The 18,336-nt window shown below is 47.4% G+C and overlaps 1 protein-coding gene across 1 annotated transcript; it reads left to right on the plus strand.

Moving 5' to 3' along the window:
* Positions 1 to 1,280: 1,280 nt before the first annotated feature.
* Positions 1,281 to 14,069, plus strand: LOC131085756 (carnosine N-methyltransferase 2-like). Its single transcript, XM_058028227.1, has 9 exons — positions 1,281 to 1,316; positions 2,655 to 2,948; positions 4,945 to 5,006; positions 6,316 to 6,454; positions 7,976 to 8,028; positions 10,949 to 11,056; positions 11,164 to 11,294; positions 11,602 to 11,695; positions 12,836 to 14,069. The coding sequence occupies exons 2-9, from the start codon at positions 2,923 to 2,925 to the stop codon at positions 13,189 to 13,191; spliced, it is 969 nt and encodes a 322-aa protein (XP_057884210.1). The 5' UTR covers positions 1,281 to 1,316; positions 2,655 to 2,922; the 3' UTR covers positions 13,192 to 14,069.
* The last annotated feature ends 4,267 nt before the right edge of the window (positions 14,070 to 18,336 follow it).

Here is an 18,336-nt window from a genome sequence, read left to right on the forward strand (position 1 = left end):
GGTTTTTTGGGAGCTTAAATAGAAATATGTCTGGAGCCCAGCAGCAGTGAGGGCTGCTGCTCCCAGGGAGGGATGGCTTCTGCTTCTGCAGTGCCTTTTTTTTCAGTATTTATCAGAAATTATGTTCTTTTTCCCATAGGAAAATATCCTATATAAACATATTTTAAAAAATACTGTTGCTCAAAGTCCAAAATCTACTGCTGCCCAGGATTAAAGGATTAAAGAAAAACAACATTTCTTCCCTTAATTAGAAATCTTGTTGTTAACTGTCAGAAAAATGGGTGCTACAGAATTGCTGCTTATCCTTCTCTCTACCAGAATTTGCTTGATGGAGAATAACATGTTTGCACGAAATATTTCACCTGGGAGAGTACAGAAACTACAGTACTTGAGAGGATTTGTCTAGAAAACTGAAAATATCTGACTGATGAAAACATTTTCATTAAAACAGGAAACTGCTACAGAAGGGCTTTGCTCACAATAAAATCAGAGTTACAGGAAAATCAGTTACAGGAAAATCAGAGTTACAGGAAAATCAGAGTTACATTATCTGAGCTTTAATCGATTGTTTGATTTGGAAGAGTCTCAAAAAACAAAGTAGTACACATGGAATCATACACTGGTTTTGGTTGGAAGGGGCCTTAACCATTTAGTCCTAAACCTTCTGCCATCAACATTCTAAAAATGCCAAGGACCTCTCTGACAATCATCAGCCTCAAAGCTGATTGCTATTTAGAAGTAAATTCATGGAAATTTGATGTCAAACCCAGGCTTTCCTGCCTGGAGATGCAGGTCTGGGCTTGTTGTGGTGGGCTGATAGAGATGGAAAATGAGAGGGGCTCAGGCCATGGGCAACACCAGCCTCAGCCAGGCTTGCCCTGGGGAGAGTGGGTGACCCATTTCTGCAGGATCAGCCCCAAACCGACCTCGGGAGCCGCAGAGCAAACACAGTGGCTTTGTTTTCGTCCCCTCGCAGCCCAGCTCTGCCTGCAGCCACCCTCCCTCTCAGTGAGCAAAAATCAGCTTTTTCAGCTGGCAGGGCACGCAGGGCCGGGAGCGGATTGAGTCACGAGCTGGGCAGAGCACGGCGGGCAGGGCTGGCAGAGGGACATCCTCCGAGGGCACCGCTGCCAGCGGGCACTGCCCACAATGTGCCCTTGTTGTGGCCAGAACAAAGGCTGCTCTCGGAGCCTAATGCCGGCTCGGGGGGGCTCAGGGACACGGGGAGGGAGCAGCACCCGTGGGTGTACAAGGAGGCTCCCCCATTGCAGGGCTGGCAGCTCCGGGCTGCTGGACGTGTCTGCGCACTCCGGGAGGTAGGGCTTCCCGTGGGGTGCTCACCCTGGCCTTGGCACGGGGGCTGGGGGTGGTGTTGGGGGTCAGAGTGACACTGGGACAAGGCACAGGGGGCTGAGGGACACGAGGCTGCTGCTGGGGCAGTGCTTGGGGCTCGGCTGGGACGCTCCAGGTGCATCACGTTGGTGTCTGGGATGGAATCTCCGGTGGGACTGCTGAGGGACTGAATGAACTGATGTAAGATCACTGCCCAAGCAGTCACACCAGGAGCCAAAGGTGCACTCTAGACCTAGCAAAGAGGTTCTGGTTTTTCCTCACCTGGAATATATTAAATATTTTGTTGAAGAGTAGCAATGCAGTTGTTTCTAGCTTAATGTGGACCTGCCTTGAGGTGGATAACTTAAATCCATCTGGAAGCCACATCTAGTGCAAACCAAGGCAGGTCACTTGATGGTGAAGCATCTCCACCTGAGGTCCCTGGTCTAGGGGATCTGTGTGGGGTAGGAGGTTTTCTGGGGGGTCTCAGCAAGGTGGGAGGTTTTATCTGCTCAGTCTGTTCTACCTGTTGTCGTCAGGCAATGGGAGTGATGAGGATCCTGATGCTGCTTTTCCCACCAGTGGACCTCCCTTGGAAATATAAAGTTTTTATGTCCTTTCTTTTTTACATTCATGTTATCAGATTTCAGGCAATATGAGCACCAGTTCTGTGGGTGAAGCTAGGGGGAAAATCCAGAGGCAAGTGCAGGGAGCACCCAGGATTTTCTGTATTTCAAACAGGGATCACTGCATCTTCCTGGGGTCCCTCAGCCACCTCTGGCCTGGATAGCTGTCCCCAAAAATGTTTCCTTGCTTTCTAATCCCTGCGGCTTAACAAGCAAGAGTGAGCAGGCTGGGCTCGCTGCCCCTGTCCCTTTCGTGGGGCAGGACAGGGGGTGCCAGGCTGCCGGGGCTGCAGTGCTCGCTAGAATTTCTGCCACTATTTCCCCCTGAGTGACAGACGGAAAAATCGCTTGCTCAGGTGTCCGGGCAGCCAAGGAGCTCCTCTGATCCCTGGGGAAGGCAGCGATCTCCCAGCGCATCCCGCAGGCAGCAGCGGCAAGGATGCAGGGAAGCGCTCCCTCCCTCCTGCCCCGAGCAGGACAGACAGACCGGGCTCACAGCTCATTCAAAAGGGACGGAAAGGTCCCCGCTCCGCCCGGCTCACACCCCTCAGGCTCCGGAGGTTCGGCAGTCCCAGGGCGTCCCTCGTGTCTGCCCCGCTCCATGAGGACACGCTCTGCCCGCCCCGGCTCCCGCTCCTGCCTCCGGGGCTCGGGTTTCCCCCTGTCCCTGCCCCGGTGACGCTGCTGTCCCCACAGGTCCGGCACAGCCGAGCCGAGCCGTGCCGAGCCGTGCCGAGCCGTGCGGGACATGCTGGCCTGGCCCGGCTGAGCCCGGCCCCGGCCCCGCTGCCGGTCACGGAACCGCAGCGACCCGGACTCACGATCGGGATCATCAGCGCAGCCCCGTGTCCGGACCCACGAGGATCTGATATCAGCGCAGCCCCGTGTCCGGACCCACGAGGATCTGATATCAGCGCAGCCCCGTGTCCGGACCCACGAGGACCCTTCACAGCATCCAGCCAGCATGGAGCCGGCTCCGGAGCTGAAGAGGTACCGGCAGGAGCGGGATGGCGCTCCCCACCTGCTGGCTCTGTGTCACAGATGGGTGTGCGGGAGGTGGGAGGAGCAGCAGATGTGCCCGTGGCCTGGGAATATTTCCCCCTTAGCCCCTCCACAGCCTAAGTTTAATAATGTAATTATTAATAATGACGTTTATGAGTTATGAAGATATTCTTGCAGTTTGTCTTCCTAGACAAAACTTTTCCAACTAAAGAGGCTGCATCACCTAAAGCAGTAATGTCACTTCCCTGCAGCTGCTGTCCATATTGCACCCAGCTCTGCTCACAGAGGGAAGAGGTTTAACCTGGGAGCTGTGGCAGGACCAGCTGCCCGTGGGCATCCTGCTCCCAGCCAGTCCCTGCCTTAGTCCTGGGTGTTGGGGGACCAGAACCAGCCCAAAATGTTATTTGCAAGTTTTAGGATCTGCTCTGGATTTTAAGCAGATTTTAGAGGAAGTCCATTTGTTCCTGTTTCACCTTCCCAGCAACACATGTTAATCAGTCTCAGAATCTAATCCCTGCCCGCAGAAATGGCAGACGTGTCAGTGGAAGAGATCTTGGCATCATCTGCGCTGGTGAATGCTTGTGCTGAAGTCTGTTCAGGTCCCCTGGCAGGTCTCCTGGCATGGCTGGAAACATTTGACCTGTCAGAAATGGAATTCGTGTTCGAACTGTTCCTCCCTGCAGAGGAAAAGCCATGCTACCCTTCGGCATTTGAGTGGGAGATTTACTCTGAAAAGCACCTTGCTGGGCTCACCCAGCTCGGGGGACAGAATAACTCTCTGGGGGCTGTGGTGGGCAGAGATGGAAGAGGTTGGAGGGTTGAGTGGAAATTGGAGGGAGTGGCCTGCAGCCAAGCTGGAGATGATGGAGGTGGGCTGGTTCTGGCCTCCTCCTGATGAGCTCCTGAGAGCTCTTTCCTGGGGAGAGGGGAGGTCAGGGTGGGTGGAAGAGAGACACACCCCATGGACATGAGTTACACGACTGTGGCACTGAACTCAGATGAAATCAGCTGCTCTTGCAGGACTCTGGAAGTGTCCCAGTGTCAGACTTCCAGGACCTCTCAGTATTTTCTTGCCCTCATTGACCAAAGCAGTGCAGTATTTGCACGTGGTCACTTCCCTGCCACATGGACAGCATGGTCCCTACATATTTGTATCTCAAAGCTCCTCTACAAACTCCCTCCTTTACTTTTCCACTTCCTGCCTTGTTTTTTTTTCTTCTCTTGGGATTTTTATCCTTGGCAGAGGAGACTATTGGGCTGGGATCTGCTATCTCTGCCTGCCCTGAGGCATTTTCTCACAGCAAAGCCTTGGTGTGTCTAAACACATTATAAAGGATATCACCCCCAAGACTTGCTGTGCATCTCGAAATGTGATTACCCAGGAGCTGACTCTTCCCTTTGTACAGAGAGCCTCATCCCAAGCCTGTCTTGGCTGAAGTGAGGTCCTTGCTCCAATTTAAATGCATCCCTTCCTTTTTGCCTCAACCTTGTTTTATATATGAGGCACATTGTCAAAGAAAAATGAAGAAAGGAAAATTTCAGTCTGATGCCTTCAGCTGCAATGACTGAACTGCTATGGTTCTGCAGGGGTATGAAAACCTCCACAGCACATCTCAGGCAAACACTGGAGCAGTGGCCAGTTGTGGCTGCCCCATCCCTGGAAATGTCCAAGGCCAGCTTTGGCAGGGCTTGGAACAACCTGGGATAGTGGAAGGTGTCCCTGCCCATGGCAGGTGATTGGAATGAGATGAGTTTTGAGGTCCCTTCCAACCCAAACTCTTTTATTGACTCTAGGATTCTATGGCTATGATCAGCTACAAAGAAGTTTTGGCTTTCTCTAGTAAAAAAGAACAAAATAAATTATGGATTATCAGCATAGGAAAGTTTGTCCTGGAGCATTTTCCCTTTGTTCTGCATTTGCAGTGCAGCTTCAAAAAAACATACAGGTTCTTCAAATAACTGAAGTGCTATACTTTCCTTACAGGAATAGTTTCCCCAGCATGAACTTTGAAGCAGAGATTCTGACAACACCACATGATAATTCAGGTATTTGGAAGAAAATAAAAAGAAAAAAAGGAATGAAAGTAAAATGCCTACTCAGGTTGCTATCACTACAAACAGGTTTTAATTCTTTTGGAGTTAGAGATTGTTTAAAAAAAAAAAAAAAAAGACAAAGAAGCAGGATGGTAAACTGAGTGCAATTCAGGTTTCTGTTAAGGTAGAGTTCAAATTGTTGAGGATAGACATTGATATCTTTACCTCCAATGGGGCTGGACCAGAAACACAGCTGCCAAGGACATGAGTTTTTGGAAACAGCAGAGCCATTCAATTTGAAATTGCAGTGTCCTGGATGAGACATACATGATTCTCTTACTAGTGGTGACTAAAAGCAGGTGATAAAAATGCAACTCTGAAAGGCAAAAATGAGGATGAAGATATTTTGCCAAGCCCTGTCCTTCATCCTCATTTCATTTAAGAGGAATAGCTGATTTTTCCCCCATTGAATGATGCCTTTTCAGCACTGTCTGAGACAGACCCAGCACAGCAGGGCACCTTCCCTTAGTCCTGCCTTTGCTCCTCAGCCCTGAGCAGCTGGCCAGAGCCTGAGCCCTGGCAGCTGCCCTGCCTTTAGGATGGGACAGCAGGAAAGGGAGACTTTGCAATAATTGCTTGGAACTCCTTGAGCATCCCAGGTTTTGGCTCAGAGAGAGAGATCTTGGTGTCAGTCACCCACATTTGAACAGGAGCCCATTCAGTGACATGTTTTGCCATCAGTTGCCCTGCTGGCCACGAGCTGCAGGTCCCAGCAGGGAACTCCCCTCCCTGGCAGCCCATTTCTGTCCCACACTGTCCAGAGGCACCAGGGAGATGCACAGATTGGACTATTTTTGCTTCAGCTGCAGGTGGCAGGGTTTGTGTTGCATCGCCCCTCCTGGGAGGTGTGCCCAGAGCTGCCCCTCTCAGTCACTCTGTCCAGCATGGGCACCAGTGGTGGCCACAGGTTTGGAGCCGCTGTGTGACTCCCTCCACCTTTTCTTTAGTTTTCCAGAAAACCCCTCCAGTTCCATCCCTTGCAACACAGAGCCCCCCCAAATCTGGCTAAACATTTTGGGGGCATTTTCCTCAGGCTGTCCTGTAATGATGAGTCACTTAGCAAACATGCTGATGTCAAAGGGTGCCCAAGAATAATTTTTGTAACCCTGAGAGTGACCAGTTTGGAAAGTGCATCCTCTGCATTTTTTTCCCAAATCCCTGGCTCCTGTTGGGTTAGGCTGGGTTTCTCCCATGAGGTAAGTGCTTTGACCCTCCACATGCCCCAAAGCCTCTAACATGCAACCCCTGCTTGTTTCCCAAGAGCTCTACATGATCCCTGCCATGAGAAGCCTCACAGCTGAGGAGTATGTGGAGGCCTTTAAGGCGTTCTTGGAGCACTCAACAGAGCACCAGTGCATGGATGAGTTCAACAGGGAACAAATGCCCACCATCGTGGCTGGGTAAGGAGCACTTCCCCCGAGGTGGGAAAGCCATCTGTTATCCTGGGAGTCAGCAAAAACTTTTTTGGGGGCAGGAATGAACTTTAAATGCTTTTCAGTTTTAAGTCTCCTACTCGTGGTTTTTAGGATATTCTGTTTAATGACTCCAGAGTAAGTGCTGTTTCAATTAACACACTGTGCTGCCTCAGCTTATGTTAAGAAAAGACTCAAGATCTTATTCTCATGTCAATCTCTTTTCATTAGCTGATTTTCTGAGGATTAACGTTGGGTTTTTTTTGGTTTTGGTTTTTTTTTTCCCCTAAAAGAATGCTCTCTTGTGCTCTCTCTCTGCTTTTGCACATCCATCCAAACAGAAACACATCTCTAATTCTCTCCTTGTGGCTAATTCATGGTTTTCCCAATCCCCTAAGACCTCCTTATTTCTATCCTAAGTCGATTTGCATTGCTTATGTACCAAATGAAAATTAGTTTTGTGAAGTATTGATGTAATATCTTAAGGCTGGATAACTGCAGACAGCTTCAGAGCAGCCTAGATCCAAAGCACAAGAAAGTCCTTTCAAATCTGGGTAATTTTTGGATGTTAGAGGAACTGTGTTTTTCTCCATTGAGAAAAAATTTTACGCAGGCAAATTTTTATTCTATAGAACAGATATACATACATACATACATATATATATATATATATATATATATATATATAAAATAAACAATAAAATAATAATCATCAAAGATTATGTTAAGAAATTTTAATTGTGAATTTAAATCATGGACAAAATGGTGGCTTTCTATGATGCTGATGTTGGGTTTGTCAAAGGGTCTTGACCCTCTTTAGGGCTAAGGCCCCTGGACTGCTCACACACTTCAGGACTTGCTGCTCATCCCATTCCTTGGAATCATTTCTTTGGTGCTTCCTGAGACAGTGCTTGGGAAACTCAATCCCTTGGCTGTTATTAAATATTCTGCTAGGAAGCATGTGACTGGAGTCTTTTAATAAGCAATTTTTCTAAGGTAAAAAATTATTGACGATTCAGATCCTCCTCCCAATTTCAGTCCAGGATTAATGTTGATAAGAGATGATTTCCAGTCTCCTGAATAGCTTCATGATTTTGCTTTTTCTGAGTATTTATATCCAATATTCCCTCCTGAGGCTGCTGAGGTTTTCCCCAGCTCACCTTGTCCCTGCTTCCCCAGCAGTGCCATCCCAGTCAGGGACAGCCCCTTTTGCCCTGGGCTTCCCAGAGGCTTTTTTTGCCAGCCACAGCCTGAAGAAATCTCCTTGGCAAAGGGTGAGAAACTCTGCACCGTGATGCCTACTGTACTTTGAAATATGAGCTGGCTGAGCCATGCTGCTTATCACCAGGCTCAAAAGGGGTGATCAAATTTCTGTCCCAATTCATGTGCATGACATGAAAATTTCCAGGTTGTAAGAATGAAAACATGAAGTGGTGTGACACAGTATGATTAAGTAATTTTATTTATATGTGTATATAATTTTGTCTATACGTGTATTTATCCTTTCAGTCTGGGCACTGGAAAATCGACCCTCAGTGTTCTGGGAGTTGGGAGTGGCACAGGTGAGGAGTCTGGGGATGGGGCACAGGGGGACCTGTGGGCAGCAGAAGGAGATGCTGGAAAATTGGGCACTGAAGATTCCTCAGACATTAATGGCAGCATTGCCCACTGAAGCACAGAAGGGCAGAAGGAGGAGTGGAGCTGGGATAAGAGCAGTGCTCCTTCTCTTCCTTCCCCCTCCATCTCCCTTCTGAAACACTGCTGCTCAGATCTTTCTGGGCAGTGAGAAATGTGTGATTTTATCTCAGTTTCTCCCTCTTGGTGACTCCCCCACCTGACTTCATTTGCCTCAGAGCAAGGACTCCTCCTTCTGGCTAGGTACAAGAGCATCTTCAAACCTTGTTGGAGGGAATTAGAGACATTGGAGAGGTTCTTTCCACCCCAAATCCTGCCTTAGACTATCCCCCCTGAAGGGATGTCTCCTTTTGCTTTGATTTTAGGGATCCCAGAGGCCAAGGCTGGGCAGTGCCCTGCTCTCAGCAGTGCAAAACCACCTGGCCACAACCATTACCTGCACCAGCTTTTTCAAGACATGTTTCTTTGTTACTGCTGTGTTTTTTACCCAGTGATAAGTAGGGTTTAACTGCAAATGATATTTTTCCCCAGAGAGAAACCTATCCTTTGGAAAAATAGCTTTAAAGTTGTTCTAAATGCATTTGTGTTTAAAAAAAAAGCCAAAACAACAAAACAAAAAAGTGGTGAAACAGCCAACTTTGCTCCTAGGGAACCTGGGAGAAAATAAAGAGTAGAGAAAAGAAGCAGTGGTTTGATTTGTCAGAGTTTACTTCTCCTTTGAAAAGTATTTTCAGCTGAATTTTAAGTGCTAATACTTTCAAATGAAAGCATTTTTCTCACTTTTTTTGGTTTTGTTTTCCTGAATAAGAGAAAATTAGCATCTGATTGTTTTCCCCAACTGGGAATATGTTGGAGCATATGAGAAACCAAGCAGGAAGAAATGATTCAGTTCTCAATTACCCTCTATTTTCATTAAGTAATATAAAACAGAAATTCTGACTCCACAAAAGCACAAGGGGGAAATGAACTTTTAGCATCGTCCTTAATTTTCCTTATGTCCTCTTCAGAGGAGGTTTTAATGGGAAAATAAACTCTCTAAAATTCCCTGTGTTTCCTGGGTGATGCCAGGACAGGGGTCCAGACCTGCACCCACGTCTGCAAGAGCTGGGGCTGGGCAGGGAGGTAGCTGGGATGGCACCAAGTAAAAGGTTATATCTGATCCCTGACCTTTTCAGATGGGGGCTCTGGTTTCACAGAGCCCCCAGAATTAGTTTAGTTGATGAAAATATTAATGGGGATTAGTGGCCGACTCCACATCCTGAAAGCCTGTTGTGCTCCAAATCACGTTTTTTTCACTCACCCCATGTTTCCTCATGGCTGGTGGAACTCTGAGCTGGAACTTTCCAGTTGCAGAGAGGTTCCAGTCGTGTCCCAGCCTTGCTGTGGTCAGTGCTGGGGGGTTGTTGCTGGCAGGGAAAGCTACAGCAGAGAAATTCCTGCCCTAGAGTGCTGTTCTTTTATTGCTTGTTTTTACAGACACCCTGGTTGAAGACGTTATTACCTGCAAACACTGCATTAAGGAATTTTACAGAGGTGGAGTGAAAAAAACTCCAAACTTTAGCAGCTTTTAAGATACCCACCTGCTGTAGGTGCACCCATTTGCCTCTATCAGTGGCTCCAGGGCATGGGGCAGTGATGCTCTGCCTCTGGCCCTGCCCAAGCCTGCAGGCAGCTCTGAGGGCTGCTGCTCCCCAAACCAGGCACTTGCACACTGTCACTAATGATTCAGCTGCTGGCTATTGGGATCTGCCTTCCTGTCAGCAATACTGGTCCCAGCACCTCCAATGGATGCAGCCTCAGCCTCCTCCCTTGAGCCTTTGGCCAGCCTTGCCCTGCTGCCACCGCATTCCTCACGGCCCTGGGGTATTTTTTTTTCTCACTTCAAAAGACTCCTCCTTCCTGGGATGTCCCAGTAGTGCTGGCATGGCTGATATTTCCTCCCCTGAATTCTATGTACTGCAGCACCTGCCAAGGATGACAGCTCTTCCTGTGGCTGGCACCTCAGCTGAAAGAGCAGGGAGGATGCAGGGTCTCGTGTCAAGACCTCTCTGTGTGACATTTGCAAGGCCAGGGCTATTTTTAGGCCCCACCATCGGCTACAGACAGGATTCTTGCAGAGGTCTCATCAAGGTGGTCACATGTGCTGTTTATTTACATAGTTTGAAGTGATCCAGGGGGACTCATACACTTGGCATTTCTGGGAAATAAGCAGCATGACCTGTATCACCTCAAAGGAGGCTGGAAATTTCCTAGAACATGAGGACAGACTGCTGCTTGCTCCTCCAGAGTGACAGGAGCACCAACAGCTAAATTTGCAGGGCACTTCCACAGAAATATACAAGTCTCTACCTGCATTTCCAAGATAACCATCAGTTAATTGATGCCCTGGGCTGAGGCCATGTGGACAATCCCCAAAGAGGGAGGATCCAGGATTCTGCATGTCAGCGGGTCATTTCTCTTGTGGTCAGTTCCCCAGGTGCTGGGGCTGTGTCACAGCTGTGTCAGCTGCCTGCTTGCACCCATTCAGACTTTGTAGGATTGTTGAAAACAGTTTTGTGGTTATTTTTGTAAACAGTGAGCTGTGATTCTTTTGGCCTGTCTGTCCCACGACCCAGGGTATTGCCATTAGCAGGTTTCTGTGCTGCTGCTTGTCTCTGCTTGTTCTCAGGCTCCTCTGCACCTCTCTGTCAGCCTGAGCAGTTCAGTACCATGGTAGGAGTATCAGCGGGCTCTGCCACATGAGCCACAAAGCAGAACATGCCTCACTTCTGCTGGGGGATTTCCTGGCAGGAGTGGTGGCTGGTGCATCCTTCCATTGCATTTACCTGCTTTGTGTTTATTGAATAGGTGAGCAGGATTTGAAAATGATCAGGATACTGCAGGCTGTGCACCCAGGGGTCTTTATTGACAATGAGATTGTGGAGCCCAACCCACAGCACGTGGCAGCTTACAAAGGTAAGGCTGCACCTGCTGCCTGGGTTATAGCAAGGACCATCCATTTGAATGATGAGTTTTTCTGCTATTTTATGAAATTCAGGATTTTCTTCTACTTTTTGAAACAGAGCTGGTGAATCGAGCTCCAGACCTGCAGAATGTTTCTTTTATTTGGCACCAGCTCACTTCCTTGGAGTATGAACAGCAGGTGAAGGAGAGAGGCACACATAAGAAATTTGACTTCATCCATATGATCCAGGTAATGGCCATTGCTTTAACACAGGGCTATTGGATTTAACTGCCCCCTCCAGTTCTGCTCTCTGCTTGAATTTATGACCAGAGCTGAGCACTGCTCTCCCACAGCAATCCTGCAGAAGCTCTACAAACACCAAAGCTGGCAATGCTCAGTGCTGTGAGGTGTCCCTAAATGGGCATGTGGAATCAGGAAAGGCTGGGAAGCATCTGGAACAGAATTTAAAACACCTCTAAGAGAAAGAGTTTAAGCCTTTGGAGGGTCATTGCACTGTGGAGGAGGAATAATGGCTGTGTGCCACTGGCTCTTCTAGATGCTGTACCGTGTGGAGGATATTCGCAGTACTATCAAGTTTTTCCACAGCTGCCTTGACCATCATGGTAAACTCCTGATCATAATTTTGTCAGGTAAGGGAGACATTGTATTGGTGGTTTTTTTTTTTTTTTTTTTTTTTGTTTTGTTTTGTTTTGTTTTTTTGTTTGTTTGTTTGCTTTTGTTTTGGTTTGGTTTTTTTGGTTTGTTTTTTTTTTTGTTTGTTTGGTTTTTTGTTTTTGTTTTTTTGTTTGTTTGGGTTTTTTGTTTGTTTGTTTTTTTTCTTCTCCACTGCTGGAGTTTTGAAGAGATTTGAAGTTTGAGAGCCACAGATATTTATCTGGGGATGTCAGTGCTGCTTATTCTATAGTAAATAATTTTTAAAAATGCTGGATTTCATATGGAGAATGCAATCTTGGGCATAGCCTTGGGGCCCAGTGTCTGATGGGGCCACTTAGGCACAGCCTTTGTGCCCTTGCTTCCCTGCTTATGGAATTGAGGTAGCAGAGAGAAGTGTGGCTGTCTATGAATGAGGGTCCATCCTTCCTCATGGTGAAAGCAGCACTGGAAAAACACAACCTGAGCTCTGGGTGGACTCATCCTTAGGGCTCTTTGTACAGAGCCCAGAAGGACAGCAGATGCTGCTGAGAGCTTCAGGCTTTATGGCAGGACAGGGGAAAAGGGGCACAACATGATGGCACTTCTTAAAAGAATTGAGTGTTTCATCCCTTGTGCCATTCATGAATCCCCAGCTCCCAGTGTGGTGGATAAAGCACAAATTTCCATGTTCCCCATAAAAACTGCCTCTCTCATTGCCTGTAGGCTGTTTCCCTTGCTGTGTTTTTGAGGTATATATTGTTCAATGAACACTTAACATTGAGGTTTGAGGTGTGAAAACCTCTGCACTGCTTTGGCCAAGGCACAGTTAAGAGGTAGCACGGGATGTTCAGGCTCAGCACATTGGTACCTCTGTGTGTACCCTTTCTTCTGGGCAAATTCAGTGCTGGAGGCATCTCTTAGGAGTTTCCTTTAAACAGGACACTTTCGGAGGCAGGGCTGAGGGAAAGCAGGGTTTTATGAGGCACGGGTATTTATGAGTAGGGAGAAAACTCTCCTCCTGCCCGTCAAGGGCTGAGCAGGCAGTGAGGGAGCTTTTCCAGCTCACTTCATAGCTGATGAACCAGTGTTTGACTGCCTTGGCTTTGCCAAAATAACCTTCCCTGGTGCCCCGGCAGACAGCAGCGGCTGGGCCAGCCTGTGGAAGAAGCACAGGGACTGCCTGCCCGCCACCGACAGCGGCCACTACATCACCTGCAGCGGCATCACCGAGGTGCTGCAGAGCCTGGGCCTGCAGCACCGCGTCTACGAGCTGCCCTCGGGCTGGGACATCACCGAGTGCTTCAGCGAGGGGGACGCGGTGGGCGGCCGCATGATGGATTTCCTGACGGGCACCAAGAACTTCCTGGGCACGGCCCCGCCGGCACTGCGGCGGCGGCTGCAGGCGGCCCTGCGGCAGCCCGAGTGCAGCAGCACCAGGGACGGCAGGGTCATCTTCAGCAACAACCTCAGCATGATCGTCGTGGAGTCCTAGAGCCCGCAGTGTGCGTGGGCTTGTTTTTAACACCGTGCTCCTGCCCGTGCTTTCAGTGGAGTTGCACTTTGTGTGGGCAGCACGTTTGCGCAGCCACGGACGGGTGTGCGCAGCCTGGGCGGCTGTGAAGGGGTGGCGGCCCCCTCACAGAGCTGCTGCTGCTGCCGTGTGTGCCACTGATGCCTTCTGTCCCCTCTGGGTCACCAGAAACTGATGAATTGTGAAGGCTGACCTGGAGCAGAGGCTAGACAGTTTAAGAATAAAGTAGGGATTTATTAGAAGGCGTCAATGGATGCACCTTGGGCAGCACGAGAGCCCAGCCATGGCTGCATCCAAGATGAACCAAAATGGTCACAAAATGCACAACCAGTCACAGGATCTCACTCTTTTATCAGTTCTGCTCCATTTGCATCTTGGAGTTAATTGTCCAATTCCAGCTTTAGCCCATGAAGTCCCATCCTTCTTGTTTTTCTCTCTTCAGCCCACGTTGTTTATGTTCTTGGGCCTGAGATTTGGATCATTTGTCCTTGGTCCCCAGCCAGAGAAGGAATTGTTTTGTCTCTCTACTCTGAAGAGAGCTCACTGTCCCCTAATATGAAGCTCAGAACTACACACTAAAGCAGCACAGAATCTGAAAAATATAAAAGCTAAAACCTGAGGCATCACCAGGACAAAACCAGCAAGATGTCCCTGCTGCTTTGCACCCGGGCCTGAGCTGCAAGTTGCTCTGCACTAGGCTATTTCACATGGTTTTATTGGCATGGACATTTACTGCCTCAAGTCTCTCAGCATCTCACAATATAGACATGTCTTAAAAATTTATCAGCCTTTTTGTTTGGAGAATATTTTGGAACCCAGAATGATCCTTGCCCTGTGCTCTTTCAGGCAGACATTAATTTTGTTACTTTCTTACTACTGTTTGTCTCTATATAAAATAAAAGCAATCTTAAATGTAAAAAAGTCACATCTGGTTCTGCACACGTGGTATTACAGAAAATGAAGAGCAAAGAGGTCATTGAGTTAAAAAACAAAAAATATGCAAAGTACCATTTTATGGAAGGCATTAAGGGTTTCTTGTAAGTGAGAAAGATGAGCCTGAGGATGTGGAAGAGCTGGGAGAGAGCTGCAGCTTGCTTAGCTCTCTTGGAGCAGCATCACTGCAGCACAGCAAAACAGCACCAACGGCACTAAAATGTGGTGTATGTGGTTAAAATGTTAATATAGGTAAGTTGAAACTATTTCCCAAGGGCCCTGGGTTGTTCAGAGGGCTGAAGGAGGTGCTGCCAGGGCAGCCAGCTCCAAAGGGAGATGCCACTCAGGATGCCAGTGAGGTTTGGATCTGCATTTGGCACCGTGGTGCTGTGCAGACCTCGGACTGAGCACATGGGGAAGCTGCCTGCAGTGTCAGCAGCCTCATTGGAAACAAAATTCCCCTCTGAGGGGGGAAAACCCAGCTTGGGTGGGAAATAGCTGCAGGCACAGAAGCCATCTATCTCTATGTCTGATTCTTCCATGCTTAAGGTGAGTAGGATACACCTGTGTGCACCTGGAGGGGCTCAGGTGGAGGTGTGGTGTGGGTCAAATGGCTTCTTCCAGCACCAGGAACACGTGGATCCTCACACTGGCTTGCAAGAATTCCATGTCACTGTCACCCAGAGTCCTGCTGATCCTGCTAAAACTGTCCCACCCCACCCAGCTGAATGCAGTTACTGCCAGGGGCAGCATCATCCTGAAAAGGTAATGAGCCTCTGGAATCATTGTGTCTCCACGCTGTCCTTTGGGGTGTTTTGGCTATTTTTTAGGTTTGGGTTTTATCATATCTTTTTGAAATGCAGCCATCTTTCTTGAAACTACTGTAACAGGAAAAATGAGCAAAATAATGGGGAAACAGCAGCATGATATCATCTCCCTGGCAGGACTGAGGCACCCTGGCCTGCAAGTACTATTGCTGTCAGTTCCAGAAAGGTCAGTCAGAACTGGACAGCCTCCTCCAGAGTGCCCCATACCTGTGCACAAGCTTTTCCCTTTGATCCATCCTATTGTTTATTCCACAGGCATCTCCTTTGCTGGTGCTGGCTCCCAGCAGCTGGGCTGTTGGACAGGGTCACAGCACTGCTCCCATCACTGCTCTCCTGCCACTATGAATTCCCATGGTTTATTTCCAGTCAGCAGTGGTATCTCTGTCTCTACCTGGTACATTAAGAGGAAAAACAAAAAGTACCATAAAACAGGTTTGCTTTTCAAGCTTCAAAGAAAAATCTACTTGTTAATCTTTGCAGAAATTTGGCACAATACATGTTTGCCCAGATCTTCCCCAGCCCAAGATTTTTCTACCCCTGCACAGACAGACACATTTCCAATAAGCAGATACTCAGCAAGACCCATCTGTGAGCACAAAATTTACCCACAAAATTGTAAATCAATGTTCAAATGCTCAAAAAAAGGAGCACTTCAAAGCAGACTGTTTAGTGACAGGCTGGGTAGATGAAACAGGGCACCCCATTAAAAACACAGCTGATCAATGCTTTATATGTAATTTTTCCTTTGATTCTTCAAAAGCAAGTAGTTTATCAACAACTCTGCTTGTACACCTGGAATAAATAGCATCCTAAGTGTCCCATTTGTTTGTATATTTATTCTTTGGTGAACATGCTGTTTAATAACTATTTGTTTTGCTTTCTAAAGGACGCTCTCTTCCCATGCACAATTTCAGGCTGTGCTTCCCCAGCAACAGGAGTGTGGCCACGAGAGGGCTGCAGCAGCCAGCAGAATAAATCCACCTCAATCCACCTCCCAAAACTCTGGGAATGCTGAGCTGAAGCAGCAGAACCAGACAGTCAGGCAGAGAAATGCATGGAGCTTCCTCTGCTGGCTCATCACACCCTGATCCCAGCAGTTGGAACCACACTTTTTTCTGCTGCAGTCATGGGCTCTGACTCTGGGCTCTGGTTTGTAAAAAAAGTCACGATGGCATAGCACAGCTACCACAAGGAATGCACAAAATGTGCTTTTGGGCTGGTTGTTTTTCTCCCACTCAATGGCTGGAGCTCGGTGTCTGCAGAGAGGGACTCAGGAGTGACAGATGCCAGAGAGGGAAACACCAGGAGGGGATGGCAGGAGGGAGAGGCTGCTTCAGCCCTAGCTTTGAGCCAAATTAACCCTGCTGAGCTCAGTCCAGGAGAGCTGGGCTCCATAATGAGTTCCATGGCAGTTCCCATTAGTGAGGAGCCAGTCCATGTCTCCCAGAGGGAGCTGTGGTGCTCCATCAGCACCACTTTGTTCCAGCCCAGAGAGAATATTTTTGTGGATAACCATGCAGTAGGCTGCCCTGTGCTCTCTGCAGCAGAATCAGTGTCTGCAAAACCCAAACTGTGCAGTTTCACATGGAGCAGTTGCAGATTTTATCCTCATTTCCAGTCCATAATCTGCCCATTTCAATGCACAGCTCTGGTTGTGTTACAGTCCCCTAAAAAGGAGCTATAGAGAACAAGTCTTTACCACATCAAGGATGGATAATTTTAGTTTTACTGGGCCTATATGCAGTCTTGGGGGCTGAATGGTTTGCCTTTGAAGTGTTAAGGCTTCTCTACTCATGAATATCATCAGGGGAATGAAGGTAGCATGGGAACTGCAAAATCTAGGAGCTGATTTCTGAATAATCTCATTAAAAAACAAGCTCAGTAAAATACTGGAGCATATACTAAAAAAGATTATACTTAATCTCAATAGGGGGGAAAATAAAGAGACTGAACTTTTTTCCCTCCCCCTTCAACATTTTCCCACAGAAATCTATTGAGGCTTATATCAAGCATGTAGGATTGTGCTCACATTTTTGGAGCTTATAAAGGCCTTGATAGGAACAATAACCTCCTGGATAGAGCTCTAGAAAGGTATTTATCATCCTGCTTTTTAAACTGAATATTTTTTCCAAGTCATATTCTCCAGACTGAGGATGAATATCTAATCCAAGTCTGAAATATCTTTATTATTGAGCATCGCTCCTTGTAGTCACTCCCCTCCCTTACTGAAGTATCAACAGAAACTTAAATCTTGCTAAATGGTGAAAGTCCTCTTAGGCAGAGAATGTGTTGCTCATCCCCCATTCTCCTTTAATTCCTTGTAAACAACAAATAAATAAAGAAAGAAACAAATCCCTCCAAGACAAATGTTTGGAGTAGAAGCTCCAGCTGGAAGGATCTGGTGCCTGAGGAGGGTGTGTGGAGCATGTGAGATGGCAGAATCCCAGTGGGGCTTTTCTTCTCATCTCTGAGAAGGAGCAGGGAAGAGCAGAACAGGAGTTTCATTTCCACTCCCCACTTCTGATGACACGTTTGATTAGACGTGCCAGCAAATTGCTAGAGAAAACATATGTTTTGTCATCCATTGTAATGACGGTTCCTCTGGTGAATTTAGAAGTGTGATAAGGAAATTTTCAGAGCGGTCTCTAAGTCCCTACTGCTTTGTTAACATTTTTTAGCATCCTATTAATCACTCTGTATGTATCTGTCAACAGCTGATATTATGGATTAAGGAAGATTACAGCTCATTGCTCCAGTGGCTGTTTTCTTTAGGATTTAACTCCACAGGCACTTTGCCACTTGCCTCCCTCTGACAAAACCAGCCCCTTGCTTTTGCAAACACTTTGCAGTGCTTCCCTGACTAAGAGTGGGTTTACTTTAAAAAGTGTCAAAACGGCTCATCTAGGAGGGAAACATTTTGATTTTCTTATTTCTGGAAGAAGGGCTAACACACTGTCAGTGCTGAACAAAGTGTCCACAAGATCCCGATTTACAGATGTTTCCATGCAGATTAATGTTGACTTTGTTTTCTCATGCATGTGTAGATCATGTCACTTGTTATTTGGGGAAAGGGGATGTTATTTGAGGAAATTCAGAAAAAAGTTCTACAGGTTTAATAAATTTAACTCAGAGATTTTCTCCATTGTTTACATTCTCCAGTTCTGTGTATTTGCTATCCACTCTGGGATACAAAGAAATCCTTGTGACACCTATGATGTCAAAACAGAATTAACAGCAAAGAATCAAGCAGCTCACCCATGAATAACCTTCAGATTAAAATTTATTCACCCAAACTTACTCCCTTGTGCCAAGACTTGTTTTTAGTCATAAAAACAATAATGTCAGA

This window comes from Melospiza georgiana, chromosome 7 (genome assembly GCF_028018845.1).
Source record: "Melospiza georgiana isolate bMelGeo1 chromosome 7, bMelGeo1.pri, whole genome shotgun sequence".
Classification (NCBI taxonomy): Eukaryota; Metazoa; Chordata; class Aves; order Passeriformes; family Passerellidae; genus Melospiza; species Melospiza georgiana.

Excerpts from the sequence above, each read along its gene's own strand:
- LOC131085756 (XM_058028227.1), top strand. The coding sequence starts at position 2,923 with ATGGAGCCGGCTCCGGAGCTGAAGAG. Across the intron at positions 5,007-6,315 it reads AACACCACATGATAATTCAG|AGCTCTACATGATCCCTGCC; the intron begins GTATTTGGAAGA and ends TTGTTTCCCAAG. Across the intron at positions 11,295-11,601 it reads ACTTCATCCATATGATCCAG|ATGCTGTACCGTGTGGAGGA; the intron begins GTAATGGCCATT and ends TGGCTCTTCTAG.